This window comes from Narcine bancroftii, chromosome 1 (genome assembly GCF_036971445.1).
Source record: "Narcine bancroftii isolate sNarBan1 chromosome 1, sNarBan1.hap1, whole genome shotgun sequence".
Lineage (NCBI taxonomy): Eukaryota > Metazoa > Chordata > Chondrichthyes > Torpediniformes > Narcinidae > Narcine > Narcine bancroftii.
The window spans coordinates 118358778-118379310 of NC_091469.1; the positions used below are offsets into that span (position 1 = coordinate 118358778).

The window sequence follows — 20533 nt, forward strand, 5'->3', positions numbered from 1 at the left end:
CACTGCATCTGCAGACTTTCATCTTTCACTTTAAACTTCTCATCTTCGTTCTAAAGGGATATCCTTTTATTCTGATGCTTGCCCTCTGGTCCTAAAATCTCCCACTACTGGAAATATCTTCTCCTCATCCACTCTATCTAGCCTTTTAATATTCAGTGTGTTTCAATGAGATATTCTCATTCTTCTGAAGTCCACCGAGACAGGCCCAGAGCCATCAAACATTCCTCATGTTAACCCTCTCATCCCTGTGATCATTCTTGTAAAAGTCCTCTGGATCCTGTCCAATGGCTGCAGATCCTTCTTTCCTTTACTTTTAAAAATATTTGTTTGTTTTTTAAAACTTTATTTATTCGTTCAAAAAACAAATAACATATGACATATACAGCAATTAAACATGAACATGAACTTTTTTTTCTATATATATATATATATATATATATATAAAAAAAAAGAAAAAAAACCCCCACCCACCCACCCCCTTCAGGCAACTCTCCTAGGGACATAAAGAAAGAAAAAAGAAAGAATATTTTAAAAAAGTTAAATATACATACAAAATCAGTGAACCGGTGCAGACTCGAAAGGCCAACATGGCCTGTTTCCGCTCCGTAAATGGTTATGGTTATATTAAAATCTAATCAATATAAATTGAAATGTAAATATATCGAGTATAAAAGCCACTTATTAATTAAAAAATTATAATTATCATGCGAAACATGCGTAATTTTTACCATTATTAAACAATATTTCATCTCATTATGCCATCTATTTATATCAGTCATATTTGTATCTTTCCACATACTAGCAATACATTTTTTCGCTACCGATAAAGCTAAATATACAAAAGCAAGCTGAAACTTAACTAATACCAAGCCTTTCAGAGGTTGCAAACTACCCAATAAAAATACTGTTGGATCTAAAACTATTTTAATCTTATACAGATATTCTAAAAATGATTGAATTTTCTTCCAAAAAGATTGTATATGTATACATGACCAAACAGCATGAAAAAAAGTTCTAACTGTATCACCACATCTAAAATTCAGGGATCTGATATGAACATCTAATTCGTAAATATCTTTTTTAAAAAAAAAAGAGTGGTAAGTTAAATTTTTACCACCAATTGTTCAAAGGAAGTGAAATTGTTCTAAATAAAAAAAGTCTTTAAAACATTTAATAATACCCAATTTGTGCCAGTAATTAAAGAAAGTATCTTGCCAAGAAGGTTGAAAAAGATGATTAGATATAATAGGGCTGGCAAGAAAAAAAGCTCTGAAATCTAAAAAACCTTCTAAATTGTGCCCATATTCTCAAACATGTCTATTTATCGGATTACCAGTTAGTTTATATAAAGGATTAAAAAAAAAACACCCTAGAATTGCCAACATTCAAGTACTTTTAGTAAAATTCAGTTCCATTTCTACCCATGAAGGAACTGAAAGATTATCGAATAGATTATCGAAATGTAACAAAAGAAGCAAATTGAATATATTGACCACCTAATAATAAAATCTAAAATTAGGAAATGGCAATCCACCATTCCTTTTTTCTTTTTGAAGATGAGCTTTGTTTAAGTGGGGGTGTTTTCCTTGCCATATGTTGGAAGATAAAATCGAATCAAGTGAGTCAAAAAGGAATTGGGAATGAAAATTGGTATAGATTGGAAAAGATACCAAAATGTAGGTTTTAACAGTTTGATCTTCAGAAATAATTAATGGTAAAATATTCTCTAATCTATTGGCAAATATTTTAGACAAAATCTTCACATCAACATTGAGAAAAGAAATAGGCCTATAAGAAGCACATTCAAATGGATCCTTCCCCTTTTTCAAAATAAGATAAATACGCTTCATTAAAAGATGATGGAAGATTCCTTTGTTTAAATGAGTCATTATCACAGAACTTAATTGGGGCAAAAGCAATTTGGAAAAGGATTTATAAAATTCCACATGATACCCATCAGGTCCTGGAGATTTATCAGATTGGAGTAAGAAAATGCAAAAGGTATTTCCTCTTGAGAAATAGGCACCTCCAGACTCGTATGTTTATTCTGAAAAAGCGTAGGCAAATCAAGGCAGTCCAGAAAATCCAACATTGAAGTACTATCATTATTGGATTCAGAAGTATACAATGTGGAATAGAATTCTCTAAAGGTATCATTTATTTTAGAATGGTCAGTAGTATCCGTACCATCTTCCATCTGAACCTTGTAATTTGTCTCTTAGCAGCCATTCCTTCCTATTGGCTAGCCAAAAGCTTACCAGACGTTTCACTATGGATATAGAACTGACTCTTAATCCTCCAAAAAAAAATTGCTGTTCAATGGGATAAGTAGAAGGATCATCAAGTTTAGTTTTAAGTTTAACTTTTATATAAATCAAGATTTTAACTTGTGCATATTGTAAATCAATTTGTTTAATCTGGTTGATTAAATCTAATCTTCCCTCATTAGTCTTTATATTGGTTGTATAAGAAATAATTTGCCCTCTTGGATATGCTGTCATAGTGTCCCAAAAAATCGGGTTACTAATTGTTGGAGAAAAATTTGTAATGAAGAAAAACTGAATTCACTCTTTCATAACATTTTTAAAAGATAATTATCTGAGAATAAGGTAGAATTAAAATGCCAATGCCTCTTTGTAAAAGGAATGTCAGGAAAATTCAAAGACAAGATAACAGGAGCATGATCGGATATCACTATTCCTTGATATTGACATCACTTGATCAATGAAATCAATTTTATCTATTTAAAAAATAGTCAATCTGCGTATAGGTATGATGAACATTTGAAAGAAAGAATATTCTCTGGTGTTAAGATATTTTAAAAAAAAGTCACAAAAAGCCAAAACTTGTTGGCAGTATTGAGACGAGTGTTATTAATGAGGACAGTCGGTTCTTCGTAGCTTGAGCCAGGAGCCGGTTGGTACATAACTTCTGTCTTTTTCAGGCTGATTGTTAATCCGTAGCTCTTAGCAGCACTGGCAAGTGACTGGTGATCTCCTGTAAGTCTTTGAGAGAGTGGGCAACTAGTGTACAGTCATCAGCAAACTAGCTCGTGCACCACAATATCCTCGACTTTTATTTTTGCTCTCAGTCTTGCGAGGTTGAAGAGCCCACCATCACTCTCATTTGTTGGAAGACCCCTAACTTCAGGTCTGATGTGGTATCCTGAAGAGCAGCAGCGAAGAATAGTCCAAACAGAGAAGGAGGCAAAACACAACTCTGTTTTATACTGATGCTGATAGGAAATGGGTCTGGCCACTCACTACGTATATTGATGCGGCCTTCCATACCTTTGCGGAAGTAACGGATAATGTTAGTTAGGGGTGGGGGGCAACCAAAATTTGGTAAGAGCTTCCACAGGCCATCTCTACCAATAACATCAAATGCTTTGAATACATCAACAAATGTGACATAGAGACTTCTCTGCTGCTCAACACATTTCTCTTGGAGCTGCCTCAGTGAGAAGATCATATCCACTAGGGCCTGTTCAAAAACCACACTGACTTTCTGGAAGGATGTTGTCATTGATGTTGGACACCAAACATCTAAGGATAATCTTCACGAGGCATTTTCCTACAAATGACAGAAGAGAGATGCCATGATAATTGTTGCAATTTCTCGTCTCCCCTATTGTTATAGGTGATAATGATCTTTTTGTCTTTGAAGTCTTGTGGTAGTTCTGCAGCTCCCCACAACTTGGTGAACAGCTGGTTCAGGCATGATGTCTGTGTATTGCCACCATAGTGGTAGATCTTGGCTGCAATGCCATCAGGCCCTGGTGCTTTGCTAGGTTTTCACTGTTTGATGGCTTTGATGTCTTTGTGAAAAGTAGGGGGAGCATCTAGCTACCCCTAGTAATTTACCTATAAGAATAGTATAAAGACCTTGTTTGTCTGATAAAGTGTTACAAAGTACAAATGAAATGTTTTGATTAATTATAATGAAAACTCCTTGATTTTCGTGTCATAAGAAGAATGAAAACATTGTCCTTTCCATTTAGACATGAGTCTAGCCTTATCAGAATTCCTGATATTGGTTTCTTGAAGAAAAATAGTATCAGCCTTTCGGTGCCTAGCATGAGCAAATACCCTACTTCGTTTAACTTGACCATTTATATCTTTAACAGTCCATGATATAAGCCTAATTGGGTAATCATGAGTCTTAATTAATATTAATTAGTGTTATGAAAATGATCCAACTGTGTCTGTATCCATTCCAAGAGCTGTCACCTTGAAACCATGCTGTAACACAGCATATGAAAAACCATGAAACAAAAATAACCTTGAAAATTCATTTAAATCCCAAACAGAAATCCTTCCCCCCACCCCCAAACATCCCAGCTCTGAAGGTTAGAAAATAAAGTAGTGTAGTGGCTCATCACCATAGACTTAATCGAACTGACTCGGGAGGTTCCGAGTGACGTTATGACGTTGCAATGTGATGACATCATTTGGAAGGCATGGGGTTTTAAAAAGCTGCGTGTGACTGAGTAAACTACTTTTACTGAATCTTGACGCGACTACTTCTGATCATTTTCTTGTTCGTCATTTCACACTGTGACACAGTTGCTACAATTCAAGCAGCAGGTGCCCTCTCTCCAGGTGTAGACTACGTGGCATTCACCAAAACTCAGCGCCAGGATGATGAACCCCGGCTTAGAACTGCTGTCCCAAGCTGGCAACTTGAGGATGTAGCCTTTGGGCCACTAGGTACTACTTTCCTGTGCGACATTTCCACAGGTCAGCCTCACCAAATCAACCCTGCTGTGTGGAGATGCTGCATTTTGAAGGTCGCAGCCATATGGCAGTTTCCGAAGCCTGACACCCTCAAAGGTCTACAGGAATTCAGTGGGATGGTCAACTTTTACCACCGCTTCATCCCAGGGGCGGCTCGCATCATGCGGTCATTGTTCGCATTGATCGCCGCTAAGAACAAAACCCTGGAATGGACGGAAGAGGCTGAGAGCGCCACCCTACTAGACCACCTTCAGCCTGATGCCCACACCGCACTCTCAGTGGACGCTTCAGCCACGGCCGTTGGAGGCATCCTGGAGCAATCATTTAATGGCCAGAGGCGTCTGCTTGCTTTGTTTAGCAAGCACCTCTGCCCCCCCGGAACTAAATTACAGCACCTTCGACAGGGAGTTTCTGGTCCTGGAAGGCACAGACCACAAACCGCTCACTCAGGCCCTCGCAATGTCAAAGCATCCCTGGTTGGTGCGCCAGCAGTGGCATTTGTCCTATGTATCAGAGTTCATCACTGACATCTGACATCGAGCAGGTAAGGACAATGCCGTTGCAGATGCACTCTCAAGGCCCACCATCAACATCCTTGCCCCGACCTGGACTACGCCCAGCTCGCACAGACGCAGAAGGAGGATGCAGACACGATAGCTTTCCGCACCGCCATCACGGGCCTCCGGCTCCAGGACCTCAAACTGTCGGACTGTCCCGACTTGCTGCTCTGCAATGTCTCCACCGGCTCGCTGCACCTGATAGTCCCACCACAATGGAGACCGCAGGCCTTCAGCATGGTCCACGACCTGGCTCACCCCTCGGTCAAGACCTTGGTTCGCATGGTGGCGGAACGGTTCGTGTGGCATGGCCTCAAGAAACAGGTAGCCCAGATGGCGTGAAACTGCACACAGTGCAAGATCTCTAAAGTTCAGCGCCACATAAAGGCCCCAATATAGCAGTTTGACTCCACAGCTAAGAGGTTTGAACATCTACACATTGACATCGTGGGCCCCCTGCCAGTGTTCAGGGATGCCCGCTATTTGTTGACCGTGGTTGACCGCACGACAAGGTGGCCGGAAGCCATCCCGCTGAGAGACACTTCTGCTGAGTTCTGCACCAGGAACCTACTCGCCCACTGGATCGCCAGATTTGGAGTCCTGGCACACATGATGAGTGACAGGGCGCCCAGTTTACATCCGCCCTCTGGTCACAGCTGGCAAACCTCTTGGGGATCAAGCTCCATCACACCACCGCATACCATCCACAAGTGAATGGCCTAGTGGAGCGCTTCCACTGGCACCTAAGTCAGCCCTCATGGCGCACCTCACTGGCCCCAACTAGACGGATGAATTGCCCTGGGTCCTGCTTGGCATCAGAACAGCTCCGAAAGAAGACCTACAAGTATTGTCCAAGGAGTTGGTCTATGGCGCACCGTTGACACTACCTGGGGTGTTGTTCGGCCCAGACTTTGATTCCATGACCGAGAATCAGACCTTGCTGGCAGACTTGCGGGGTAAGCTCACCTCACTAGCGCCCCCACCACTGACCCAAAAGAACTGGCCACGGTTGACTTTGTTTTTGTTTGGTGAGGCCCACACATCGCTCCCCTGCAGCACCCCTACGAGGTCCCCTGCAACGCTCAGGCAAGACATTCACCCTGGACATTGGGGGCAAGGGGGAGATATTCACAGTCGACAGACTCAAGTCGCCACACCTGAACCTTAGCCAGCCGATCCTGACGGCCCGGCTGAAATGACGTGGTAGGTCACCCAAGCGGTGAGATACTTAAATCAGTTCGGGGGGTGGGGGGGTTGTTTGCGGCGCACATCCTCATGGCGATCTGGCCCCGCTTGTATTGCCGCACCGGCGGGGCAGCCGTGAGAAGATGGCGCCATTGGAGGACCTCCGTGGCTCATGGTTTTAGGCCAGAGCACGCGCCTAGGGCGAACATGGTGACGTCTCCGCCAACGCGGGAGTGTAAAGGGCGCACGTGAAGTTTGAATAAACAGTTTGTTTGAAACCCCAACGTGGTAGTTGTGTGTTTCATTCCTTGTAGCAGCTGCTACACATGAACAAATCATGAAAACAAAGAATACCCTCAGCCTTCCAAAAAGAAAAAGCTCAGTCATTCACAGATGGCTGAAAGAAAAATCAGATAGAATAAAACCAGAAGGAGTAAAAAAATTTTAAATCAAAGAATCTCTGGAACTAAAACCATATCTGTAATGTGAGCTTGGGTATAGTACTGGTTATCAATTTGCTAACCTTGGTAAGTGCAAAAGGAAGGGCAGCTCCCAACAAAGAAACTATTGAAAATTTATCAAACAATTTTAATTCCAGATTTACCCATGACGGACATTCGTTTATCAGAATTTAAAAATCCAGAATATGATACAACTAATATTAATTGTCCAATAATAAAATCCGAAGTTGGGTAGAACTAAACCCCCATCCTTTTTCAATTTCTGTTATTGAGCTTTATTTAACCTTGTATTTTTATTTTGCCAAATATCGGAAGGTATCTTGGAATCATAATATCAAAATATGATTTTGGATTGAAAACTGGAATGGCTTGAAATAAATACAAAAAATTAGGTAAAGCCATCATCTTGATTGCATTAGTACGACCTACTAAGGATAATGATAATGGGGACCATATAGAGAGGGATTCTTTCACATAATCAATCAAAGGAAAGAAATTTAGCTTATATAAATCTTTAATTTTTTTTGGAATTTTAACACCTAGATGGGTAAAATAATCCTTAACAACCTTAAACGGTATATGTTCATAAATAGGTACCTGAATATTCAAGGGAAGTAATTCATTCTTGTGAAGATTTAATTTATAGCCAGAAAAGAATACTGAACTGCAACAGCAAAGGTAACATTAGAAGGAATAGATTTATCTGAGTCTGAAACATAACAGCAAATAATCCACAAATAAAGATACTTTATGAATACTATTCCCTCCCCCCCCCCCCCCCCCAGTAATCCCTCAATATCATTAGAATCTCAAAATGCACTTGCTAAGTGCTCCAAAGCTAAATCAATCAGTAAAGGGCTAAGAGGACAGCCCTGTCTAATTCTGTGCTGAAGCCTAAACTTGGAAGACCTTTGATTATTAGTAACAACATATGCAGAAGGAGTGTGATAAATCAGTTTAATCCAAGAAATAAAAGCAGGACCAAAATTAAATTTCTCTAAAACCTCAAACATTAAAGCCATTCCACCCTGTCAAACGCCTTCTCAGCATCCAATGAAATGACACATTCTGGAATCTTAACTGAGGGAGAATATATAGTCATTAATCTGAGAATATTTGAATATTAATAACGATTTTTAATGAACCCAGTGTGATCGTTTGGATAATGTTTTTCACATTATCTGATCTACTAGCTAAAATTTTAGAAAAAATTTTGAATCACTGTTTAATAATGATATTGGTCTATAAGAAGCACAATCAGTAGAATCTTTATTCTTTTTAAGAATTAAAGAACTTGATGCCTCGTAAAAAGTCTGAGGCACGGTTCCAAAAGAGGTGGATTCCTTCAAGACTTCATATAACCAAGGAACAAGTTGGTTAGCAAATGATTTGAAAAACACAATCGTGTACCCATCTCAACTAGGTGCCTTACCCAACTGAAGAGAAGTAATAGCTTTAAAAATCTCATCCTCAGAGATAATTTCCTCTGAAGATGAGACTGTTTAGGAAAGTTCATTTGATCCAGGAAATTATCCATTGAACTTGAATTATCTGGAAAATCAGATTTTTTTTTTCCCACGTGTGTAAAACTGGCATTTGGATTTAAGAAGTTGGATTTCAATCAGGTAAGTTAAAAGAAAATCATGTTGTATTTGGAGTTCCACTCTCTTTATAAAGGTCAGAATTAGGAGCTACTGAGTATAATCTATCAATTTCTTTAATCTTAACCAACAATATTCTTACTTCATTTGTTCGTTTTCTCAGCCTTGCTGAATATGAAATAATTTGACCTCGAAGATAGTCCTTAAAAGTATCCAATAATATCAAGCTGGACATTTTTTCTATAAAATTAATTTTAAAAAAGAAAGCTATTTGTTCTTTAATAAAATTAACAAACTTTCCATCCTGTAACAAAGTAGAATTAAACTACCATTGCCTGGAATCAGAAGCTACATCAGACAATTTAATTGAAAGCTTCAATGATGCATAACCAGATATTTCAATTGCTTCATAATCACAAGCAGTAACGGATAGTGCTAGCTGAGTAGCAATAAATAAATAGTCTATCCTAGAATATCTATGCTACCAGTTTCTTGAAGCCTGAGGATGACAGCCTCTGCTTCTTCCAATCTCACAGAGCTGAGGGCGACTGTCTCTGGGAGGGAGGTTTACAAAGTGTTGTCCATCCCACAGTCTGGCTTGCTCGTAACCCATTGTTGTCCTTTCTTTCACTTCTGTCTTGGAACTTCCTCTGCCTTAATTCAGTGCTCCTACTGGCTTCGTCTCAGGATGATGAGAGATTGGTGGCTTCTGTTTGCACCCTTACCCTTTTCTTTCCACTTCTTGTAGTGTTGGTTGCCACTTTCTTCTGTGGGACTTTTTAGGTTTTCTTTCTTCACTCTCTGCTATTTTTCCTCTGCAGCTTCCTCCTTCATCAACTTTGCGTCCTTGGAAGGGGCCTTCAATGCTGTGGCTGGCCTTTGAAGGTTGGAGGTGGACATGGTTGGTGTGTCTCCTGGTCTTGGTCTCTACCAGAGTATCTGTTGCAGTCAAGGTTGAGGGGATGTTGACCTGACTTGGGGTGGTGTTATTTGTGGTTTCCCCTCTTATTGGCTGTGCATAGGGGGATACCAGTTTTGCTCAGCCTTTGTAGAGGTGGCCTGTTTCCACACACAAGTTGCAGCACTTACTCTTTGGTCAGGTGGCTAGGTTTACTAAGTTTCCTTATTGTGACTATGGTAGTCAAATGACGTAACAATAGTTGAGTTCCACATATCAGAGTTAATCTTGGTCAATTCTAAGGCTCAGCCATAGGAGGAATGAAGGTCCTATATTTTGTGATCTTTGTTTCAAAGATCAGTCTTTGCCTGGAGCAAAAATATTCAACAGATAAACATAAAGACTGCAGATGCTGGAATCTTGAGCAAACAAATAATTGCTGGAAGAAATCGGCAGGACAGACAGCATCCATTGGTGAAAAGAGGATCTGGACCTTTTGAGACTAAAGAGGATGATGCCGGTGTTGATCTTTTATCCGAGATCTTTGGAACCAGACAATTTTTGGATTTCAGAATTTTCAGATAACAGAATAATATTAAAATGGCAGTACTTTTAAGTAATTGCGGGTGGGGGTTGCGGTGGCCTTGGATGAAGGGGTGGTAAATGAAGTGAGATAAAGATATATCACTATTTACCTGCTCTCCCACCCGAGTTGCACTGCTGCTCTCTCCCCACTCACCCGCCTGAGCCATGCTGCTGCTCTCTCCCCGCTCACTCACCCAAGTCACGCTGCCGCTCTCTCCCCGAGCCGCTCCCTCTGTCAAATACCCTTTCAGCAGGGTTGCTGAAATTCTGCTGGAGGACAATCCCTGTATTTTTAAGTAAAACATACAGTAAAACTTCAAACCGACTGGCTCAAACTAAGTAAAACACCTGAAAATATACTGTACATGCAATAAAGAAAGAGTTCTCACCCCCACCCTTGCATTTTTCCCATAGTGTACTTACACATTTGTTTTATCCTTTCTCCTGCTAACCCATGTCCTTTTTCCCCACTTATTTTTGCCTTTTCTTTCTCGACTTTTGCTCTGTCTGCCTCTCAAAGAAATTCCCAGCAAAATAACCAGAGTTGTCCAGGCTAAATAACTTTTTTGATGTGCTGATCATTTCCAGCACAATGTTTCCATGTAATTTCACAGAAGTAGCTTGAATACAATTTTTGAAAATGTTATTTAAAATACCTGTACTTTTCTTTGATTTACGAACCACGTGTAACGAGCAGCAATAGACAATGAACCAGACAGGGTGTAATTTTAAAACACTAATTTTATTTCTAACTCGTTTTAAACTAACGTTAACACTAAATCTATCCCCTACTATGCGCAGGTGTACTAGTGTATGTGTGATATACCCAAACCTTTACAGTCCAGACCCAAACCTCGAAAGTTACTTCAAAGTTCAGTCTTTTCAATTCAATGTTGAAGCATAGGCCTTTGAAATTTGACGCCCAGAATGAATGATGAACTGATGGGGAGACTAGAGTTGTGGCTACTACAGACTCACTAATTCTCCTTGCGTGTCTTTAAAGAAATGCCCATCTACATGAGCTGTAGTCATAACACTCCTAGTCCTTTTGTAGGCAAGACTCGAACTGGGCAGCCTTCTTGAAGCTTCCAAGACCCTGGCACCTGTCTCTCCAAGTGACCTTCATTACTAGTCACCCTCAAAATGAAGCAGTTTCTCCAAGTGGCCCTCACTGTTAGTCACAATCAAAGTGAAGCATTTTGCTTTCCAAAAGACCCTCCTGGCACAGATTAATCCACCAAAAAGCCCAGTCATTCACAGAACATGCTTTGATCTGAATTCCACAGAATGGCTGGCCACAAGAGCTGCTTCAAAAGGCTGCTTTCTCTTCAGCAGTCAGCATGATTCTCCCTTGCAATATCACAATGTCTTTTCAAATGTATCGAATTTAGAACAGACTGTAGGCCTTTCACACTGCATTGTAAACTGGAGATTACTGGGAAATTTTCCTGGAACCCTCCCATGAACCGGTGGTGTGAAAAGGTCAACCTGGGAATTTTAAATGGGTCCACAACCTTACCTTGTAGGTAAGGCCATGGGCCCGGGAAATTTTCCCAGACCGCCTGCAGTGTGAAGAGCCAAATGGCTAAACAGGGAAGCCTCATGATGTCAGCGCTTGCATACTGCATCACCAGACAATTAAAAGATTGTTACCACTAGAGAACAGCCCGTCACTTTGGCCCATCGTGATGCCAGCGTAATGCAGGATGAATGGCTGACCTCGTTAACCATAATCCCTCATGCAGCTGTATTTTCCAGAGCAGTTCCAGCTGCGAAGGATTATGGGAAACTAAGTTGGCCATTCATCCGGCATTGTGCCACCGTTGCGACGTACCGAAGTGGTTAGCTGTTCTCTAGTGGTAAGTATCCTGACTGATGGCCAGTCGGGAGGGAACGGGCGGGTGACCGACTGACAGACGGGCAGGGATGGAACGGACAGGCAATATTCTTACTTAAGACTTATTCTTACTCCTGTGAGTGCATAACGCGTCATCAGTTGGGGGCAGGGCACCCCCAAATTGCCGGGGAGGGCAAATTCCCTGGAAAAATGTGTGTGTATCTCTGTGAAAGGCCAAAGAGGTCCTGAATTCCTGCAAATTTCTCTGGGACAAAGTAGGGTCACCACTTGCCTTGTGGCAAGCATTCCCTCAGTTCTTCCAATCTATTGAATCGTCACTGGACTGTGCCTTATGTTGTGATGGTGCTTGTGTGAAATGTTAAATGTAAACTGACCATTCAGTTCCTCCTGTCTATACTATCCCTTACAGTGATAATCCCATTCTACTAAAACGGGAGCTCGTAATACTGGAATCATTTCATTTCTGAAATCTTTAATTGATGTCATGGCTGTTTTAAATGATTGTGCACAAGATGAATTGTTCAAATATTATTTTGTTATTTTCAGGGGGAAAAGAACAATGGCTTTGATGTTCTTTACCATAATATGAAATATGGTCAAATCTCAACAAAGGATTTGGCAGACTTCATAAGAGAGAGGTATTTAATTCTTTTACAGACTTTACTAATCTATTGGAGGGTGATAGTTTTCCAAACCTAAATAAAGTTCAAATTTAAAATAAGATTTTCAACATTTCAATACTGAAAATGTATTTTACCTTAAAAAGTAAAGTAAAATTCTGCCCTCAATGAACACATTTTGAAAGATAATAAAAATACTGGCAATTGACATTTGCCCTGTTGGAAATGTGTCTTTCAATAATGCAATGTTTATTGTTATATGAGTTGCAGATATATTAGCATAAATGTAACTTGTATATTTTCCATTATGTACACTAGTTGTCAGAACGTTATTAGAATTTATTATTTTGGTAAGAGAGTGAGTGAGCAGTTAGCAGCTTTGAGCTAGCATGTAGTCCCCTTGTTTTAAAAAAGGTAAAAGGGAGAATCCTGGGAATTATAGACTGTTAAGTTTTACTTCAGGGTGTTCAAACTAATGGAGTGGATTCTTAAGGATTGGATCTATGAGCATTTGGAGAAGTACTCAAGGAAAGTCAGCATGTGTTTGTGAAGGGAAGGTCATGCCTCATGAGTCTAATTTAGTTTTTCTGAGGAGATAACAAGAGAAATTGATGAGGCTAGGACGGTAGATTTAGTAAACATGGATTTTAGCAAGGCATTTGACAAGGTCCCCCATGAGAGATTAATCCAGAAAGACATGAGGCATGGGATCAGTGGAACTTGGCTATGTAGATAGAAAATTGGTTTGCAGGAAGAAAGTAGGAGTGGAAGGAAAGGCTGCTTTCTGGAGGTTGGTGACTAGTGGAGTGCTGCAAGGATCCGTTCTGGGATCTCTGCTCTTTGTGATTTTTTTAATAAATGACCTAGATGAAGAGGAGGAAGAATGGGTCAGGAAGTTTGCAGATGACACGAAGGATGCAGGAGTTGTGGATGGAGCTGAAGGATGTAGAGGGTTACAAGAGGATATAGACAGGATGCAGAGTTGGGCAGAAAAGTGGCAGATGGATTTCAATCTGGATAAGTGTGAGGTGATGCCTTCTGGAAGGACAAACTAGAAGGCTGAGGATTGTTTAATAAAAAAGGGGCCATATTTTGTCAAATTGCGATATTTTTAAGATTATAGTGCATGTAACCTCGGTCAATGAGTAAATGACAGGACAGAGATACACACATATTTTTACATTTTTGCTGCTGTTCACAAACTTGTACAATCTTTTTTTTACCCATACATGTTATTTTAATCACTACTTGATGGTGTCACTTTTGAACTTGCCTTCTTTCTGCATTTGAACAAGATGCTTTCATTTTTGTTTTCAAATAAACTTGCATTGTTTAGATAGGTTCTAAATTTGATTTTTACTGTTAAAGGTATTTGGTTGCACAGGTACTTAGATCAGAACATGAAAAGCCACCAGCATATCTCCCAGTTACTGTTGGCATCCAAAAATAAATTGCAAAATTTAAATGTGCTTTCCTTGTTTTTTAAGTCATTGCAGGTCAGAGGGCATGGCTGATGTAGTTTTTCTTTTAAATCTTGCCTCTCAGAATCCCCTCCAGTAATCTTTGCAAGTTCCTATCTAATGCCATTAAAATAAGGTTTGTCACAATTTAGGATTTTAACTTGTGCACCAGTCTTATCTTTTTTTCCAGAACTATCTTAAAACTAATGGTGTTGTGATCATTTGTCCAAAATTGCTGATGAACTCAATGGTGATTTCCCACAAATGAATGTTAGGGTAATAGAATTCTGATTACTTGGGAAGAGTAAGAAATATTTCCTAATACAACTGCAACTACAGGGTATACTAACATTCTTCATGACTAATTAATTACTTTTCAAGTCTGACCAAAGCAGTGTGGCGACCCACTTACCAGCAAGTGAACTGGCTCCCGAAATGGCAGACGTGCTGTGGAAAACGTGGGAAATTGACCTACATCCAACATCGGTTTTTTAATCTGTGCTGATGACATCATTGATGTCACTTCCTATCCATGTGACAGAATCAGTGATGTATAGAAGGCCCACATGCAAGCCTGGAGGTTTCAAGTCTACTAGACTCCACAGCGTAAACATTGACTTCCCCGTGTATACATCAACTCGACAATGTGAACAGCAATTCCACTGCGTTAACACCGACATCTATAGTAGCTCAGTATAGAATACTTTGCTACTCAGTTACCTTATCACCTCTAATGCAATAAAATACTCACAGGTTGAATAGGCATATAGCCAAACAAAAATTTTACACTATTCGAAGCCCTATATAAAAAAAGCCCATCAGGACAGATGATAGAAATTTGCTCAAAGAGATAGCTCTTAAGATGTATTTTACAGAAGAGGTTGAAGAAAGAGAGAAGCACATAAAGCTTTGCAGAGAGAATTCCAGACTTTAGAGCCAATGTATTTGAAAGTAATCACCTTTGATGGAGCTATTAAAATCAGGAGAATACAAGATGTTAGTGTTGAAGAAACTTACAGTTACAGAGGGCTTATTGTTGGTAGTGATTACATGATTTTGAGGTGGGGCCACAGAACCCAGGGATATGATAAGATATGAAAGTGAATATAGGTTTCTTTTTTAATAATGGGATCAGTTGTGAGTGCACTCAGCAAGGCAGAGGAATATTGTGAGAACAATATGAAATTAAGATTTAGGCACCAGAGTTTTTGGTAGAATAGAGTTTTGGACAACAAGTGTCAAGGTGGAAAGGATTTTTTTTCATAGGAAGAGGTCAACATTGTAATTGTGCGAAAGAATAATGGTTGAAATCTTCCATGACACTGGCCCTGTGATAGGAATGCACTGAATGACAACCATAGAAATGTGTGCAAATTTTATATTTTATGAGCAGTCAAGTTTTTGTCAAATAAAAACAATGTGAACAAACACTCAATTGTTTGCAAATCACCCAGCACTTGGAATGAGAAATAAGACTCCACATATTTCCACCACACTGTCACAAACTTTGTGAAAGTAGCTATAGACGACACTTTCCTTATTCCAATACTTAATTTCAGAGTATCATCTTCCAAAGGGTGAGCTGCATTATCCTAAATTTAGATCTCTTTAATCCAACAAATCAAACTGTGGCAATTAAGTAGTTTTAATTCATTGATAGAACTAATAAACATTTTGCATAGCTTCGCATTAAGACTTTCATAACAATGAATAATAAAGCATTTACTGTATAATGATACAAAGATATGTAGAGATACTAGCTTAAAGATGTACAAAAGCTTTAAAGAGATACACGATTCAAAGAAAAGTTTCTCATGCTCACACTTCTTTCAAATCTTGTAGAATGAAAAGCAAGCCATGGCCTGGGCAGATCTTGCAACATATTACATCATAGACACTATGGTAACACTACAAACAATAGTTCTCCAAAAGAGACAGGCAAAAAATTAACTAAAAATCAAAAAACTCAAGGTTTTAACCTTTACAGTAGCTTAATCATATGTTTACCCTTATATGATTTTTGTAATACAATAACACAAAGATTGACATTGAACTTGCCATAGAACTTTTTGTTTAAATAATTGCTGGCATAAGTGTATTTTCTATAATAGTTGGTTACTGCCATTTAACTTATTTTGGCTTGGACATGAGAAGTGTCATTCTTGCAGACTGAGAATTGTTTGCAATTTTTGAAATATGCAAGTGTATTCTTGCTTAGTGTTTCTTTGCCCCTCAGTCTTTCCCTCTTGTTAGTTGTTCTGTATGTAATTTGATGTTCAATTACACTTTAAATTAGTTTCTTTCAGTCTTCTGCAAGTTCCTTTGAAATTGTTTCCCATTTCTGGAGCTGTTACTAATCTTTACCAGAGGCCCACTCTATCTCAGTGATTGTAATTGTCCTATTGCCATCCAGTGGTGATTGTTAAGTACTGCACTAAAAAAAAAACCAACTGAACAGAGTTAGACTTGACATGAAACATTAGTGATCCCAAGAAATTCTATTGCCCCCTAATGAACATCCTTGCTTGGTGCAGCATGAGGTCTTCTATCTCCAGTTGTTGGTCCCCCACTGAAAGGTACAAATGACTGAAAGTTTCACTGAGTGAGTTGCATTTTATAGTTTTATTGTAATTCTGAGTCATAATCTTAGATGGTTCCCCAGGATCGAGTGCGATGACTCCTTCCCTGATCTCAGAGTTGTACAGCACTAAATCAGTTCAATTTCAAATTTATTGCCAGAGTACATGCATGACATCACATGCAACCCTGAGATTGTTTTTTCATGCTTGCTAGGCAGAATTTATACTTAGCATTCGTACAAACTGTACTCGAGAATCGTACAAAAGAGAGAAACATGATCAAAGAAAGAAATGTAAACAAAATGTGCAAATAGAGAAAATAATAAATATTCAGTAATAATGAGCAAAGTAAGAATCCTTAAATGAGTTCTAATTGAGACTGTTGTTTAGGAGTCTGATGGTGTAGAGGTAGAAACTGTTCCTGAATCTGGTGGTATGAGTCTTGTGGCATTCATACCTCCTTGCTGATGGTAACAGTGAGAATAGAGCATGTTCTGGGTGGTGTGGATCCTTGATGATTGCTGCTGCTCTCTGACAATAGACAATAAGTTCTGGAGTAGGCCATTTGGCCCATTGAGCCAGCACCGCCATATATTTAGATCATTGCTGATCTTCCACTATCAATACCCTGTCTTTGCCTTCTCTCCATAATTCTTAATTCCCCTGTCCACAAGAACCTTATCTAACTCCCTCTTGAACTTATCCAGATAACCTGCTTCTACCACCTTCTGAGGCAAAGTATTCCACAGACAAACAACTCTCTGGGTAAAAAAAAAAATTTCTCTGTCCTTAAGGGCCTTCCCTGTATTCTTGAATATGGCCTCTAGTCCTAGTCTCCCCAACGTCGGGACCATGTAATCAGTTTCTTTCATGTCCAATCCCTTAATAATATATACCTCAATAATATCTCCCCTCATCCTTCTAAATTCCAACGTATACAAACTCCAGTTTATCCAACCTTTCGGCATGCATCAATCCTGCCATCCTGGGAATAAACCTTGTGAATCTACACTACATACCCTCAATAGTGAGAATGTCCTTCCTTGAATTAGGAGACCAGAACTGGACACAATGCTCCAGGTGTGGTCTCACCAGGGCTCTGTACATCTACACAAGGACATTTTTACTCCTATACTCTATTCCCCTTTTTATGAAGGCCGACATGCCATTTGCCTTTTTCACAGCTTGTTGACCTGCATACTAGCTTTTAGTGACTGATGTACAAGTACACTTAGATCACGTTGTACTTCCCCACTCCCTAACTTTACTCCATTTAAATAATAATCTGCCTTCCTATTCCTGCCACCGAAGTGGAGAACCTCACATTTATCCACATTAAACTGCATTTTCCAAGCATCTGCCCATTCATCTAACCTGTCTAAATCCCCCTGCATTTTCCTGACATCCTCCTCACACTTCACATTGCCACCCATTTTTGTGTCATCTGCAAATTTACTAATGTTATTTATAATCCCCTTATCTAAATCATTAATATTTACGATAAACAATTGAGGACCAAGCACCGAGCCCTATGGGACTCCACTTGTCACATCCTGCCATCCCGAAAGTGTCCTGTTAATCACAACTCTTTGTTTCTTGTCTGTTAACCAATTTTATATCAGCACCCTATCCCCAATACCACGCTCTAATTTTGCCTACTAATCTCCTATGCGGGTCCTTATAAAAAGCCTTCTGAATGTCCAAGTACACCACATCCACTGACTCTCCCACGTCCACCCTCTTCGTCACATACTCAAAAATTTTCAGAAGATTAGTCTAGCATGATTTTCCCTTCAGAAATCCATACTGACTTGTAATGATACTATTATTTCTGTCTAAGTATTATATTATTTCTTATTTTGTAATAGATTCTAATATCTTCCCCACTACTGATGTCAGACTAACCGGTCTGTAATTGCCCGTTCTCCCTCTCCCTCACTTCTTAAAAAGTGGCACAACATTAGAATATTGGAAAATGTCGACGAATGCATCCACAATTTCAAGAGCAACCTCCCTAAGCACCCTAGGATGCAGTCCATCAGGTCCTGGGGACTTATCAGCCTTCAGTCCATTCAATGTACTCAAGACCACATGCTTCCAAATCTGGATTTCCCATCTGTTCCTCCATTACCATTGGAATTTCTGTCAATTCTTTCTATACTGCAGGATCTCTACCCCCTATCTGACCTTTATCTGTATCTTCCTTGTTGAAAACAGCTCCAAAGTATCTGTTAAACTCGTCAGTCACTTCCTTGCTTCCAGTAATAATTTCGCCCATTTCTGTTTTTAAGGGCCCAATTTGGTCCTAATGCTTTTCCCCTTTACATACCTAAAGAAGCTTTTACTATCCCCTTTTATATTATTGGCTTGTTTACTCTCGTACCTCATTTATTTCCCTCCCATATAGCTTTCTTAGTTATCTTCTATTGCTCTTTGAAGGTTTCCCAATCCTCTAGCTTCCCACTCCTCTTTGCTATATTATACTTCCTCTCCTTGGTCTTGATACTGTTCTTAACTTCTTTTGTCAGCCACGGTTGTCCTTTGCTTGCCTTAGAACCTTTCTTCCTCTTTGGAATGAACTGGTCCTCTACCTTCTGAAAAATGCCCAGAAATACCTGCCATTTTTGTTCCACAGTTCTCCCAGCCAGGATATCCTTACATTGTACTTTGGTGAGCTCCTCCCTCATGGCTGCATAATCCTCTTTATTCAACTGTAATACTGATACTTCCGACTTTCTTTCATTCTCCCTTTCAAATTGCAAATTAAAACTCACCATATTATGGTCACTATTGACTAATGGCTCCCCTACTTCAAGGTCCCTTATCAAATCCATATAGTTACACAATGCCAAATTCAGAATCGTCTTTCCCTTTGTGGGATCCATCACAAGTTGCTCAAAGAATGTATCCCGGAGACATTCTATAAACTCACTTTATTGCAGTCCCGCACCAGCTAGATTTTCCCAGTCTACCTGCATATTTAAATCCCCTGTAACAACTGTATCATTACCATTCTGACATGCCAATCTTAACTCCTGATTTATTCTGCCTCCTATATCTGAGCTACTGTTTGGGGGCCTGTATGTGTCTCCCATTATGGTCCTCTTCCCCTTGCAATTCCTCAACTCTATCCAAACAGACTCTACTCCACCTGCTTTTATGTCGCTCCTTTCAAGGGACTGAAAATCATTCCTCACCAACAGAGCCACCCCACCCCAACCTACCTGTGTCTGTTCTTTCGATAGGATGGAATATTAATTTCCCAATCCTGGCCCTCCTGAAGCTTGTCTCTTTTTATTCCTATAACATCATACCCTCCAATATGCAGTTGAGCTTCATTCATTTTATTTCTTATACTCCGTGCGTTCATGTATAATTATCCTAACTTTTCATATTTTCTCATTCCTATCTATTGCCCTATCACTCAGGTTCCCATCCCCCTGCCAAATTTGTTTAAACCATATCCAACAGCTCTATTAAACCTGCCCGCCAGGATATTAGCCCCTTTTGGGTTCAGACATAACTTGTCCTTCTTGTAGAGGTCATGTGTCCCCCAGAAGAGATCCCAATGGTCTTAGAATCTGAAACTCTGCCTTCTGCACCAGCCACACATTCATCCATCTGATCCTTCCATTTTTGCCCTCATTTGCACTCTGCACAGGTAGCAATCCAGAGATCACGACAGAGGTCCTGTCTCTTAGCTTCCATCCTAACTTTCTACCACATAGTTGTAGAAGTTTGCCAAGGTTTCCAATACTGATCCTCCATAAACTCCTAAGGAAGTAGAAGCACTGACATGCTTTCTTCATGATGGCATTAGTGTGTTAGATCCAAGAAAGGTCCTCCATATCACCTTTTGTGTGGGGGAAAAAAAAAGTGTCTTTCCTCTCTAATTTTAGATTATCTTATCCTGGGAATAAAGACAGTGAATATTTTTCTTGTATATGCCCTAATGATGTTGTTAACCTCTATGATTGAAGTTTGCAGGTGCTG

General features: G+C 39.7%; 1 protein-coding gene across 10 annotated transcripts in view; it reads left to right on the forward strand.

Annotated features, from left to right (window-relative positions):
- Window positions 1-20533, forward strand: part of fcho2 (FCH and mu domain containing endocytic adaptor 2) — a 241038-nt gene that overhangs the window by 27239 nt on the left and 193266 nt on the right. For 9 of the 10 annotated variants that reach the window (XM_069937031.1, XM_069937066.1, XM_069937035.1 and 6 more), the window contains exon 2: window positions 12428-12519. The exons of the other annotated variant lie outside the window; for it this stretch is intronic. In XM_069937031.1, coding sequence (XP_069793132.1) covers window positions 12428-12519 — 92 coding nt within the window. The remainder of the gene's footprint in view (window positions 1-12427; window positions 12520-20533) is intronic. 10 annotated transcript variants of the gene reach the window in all.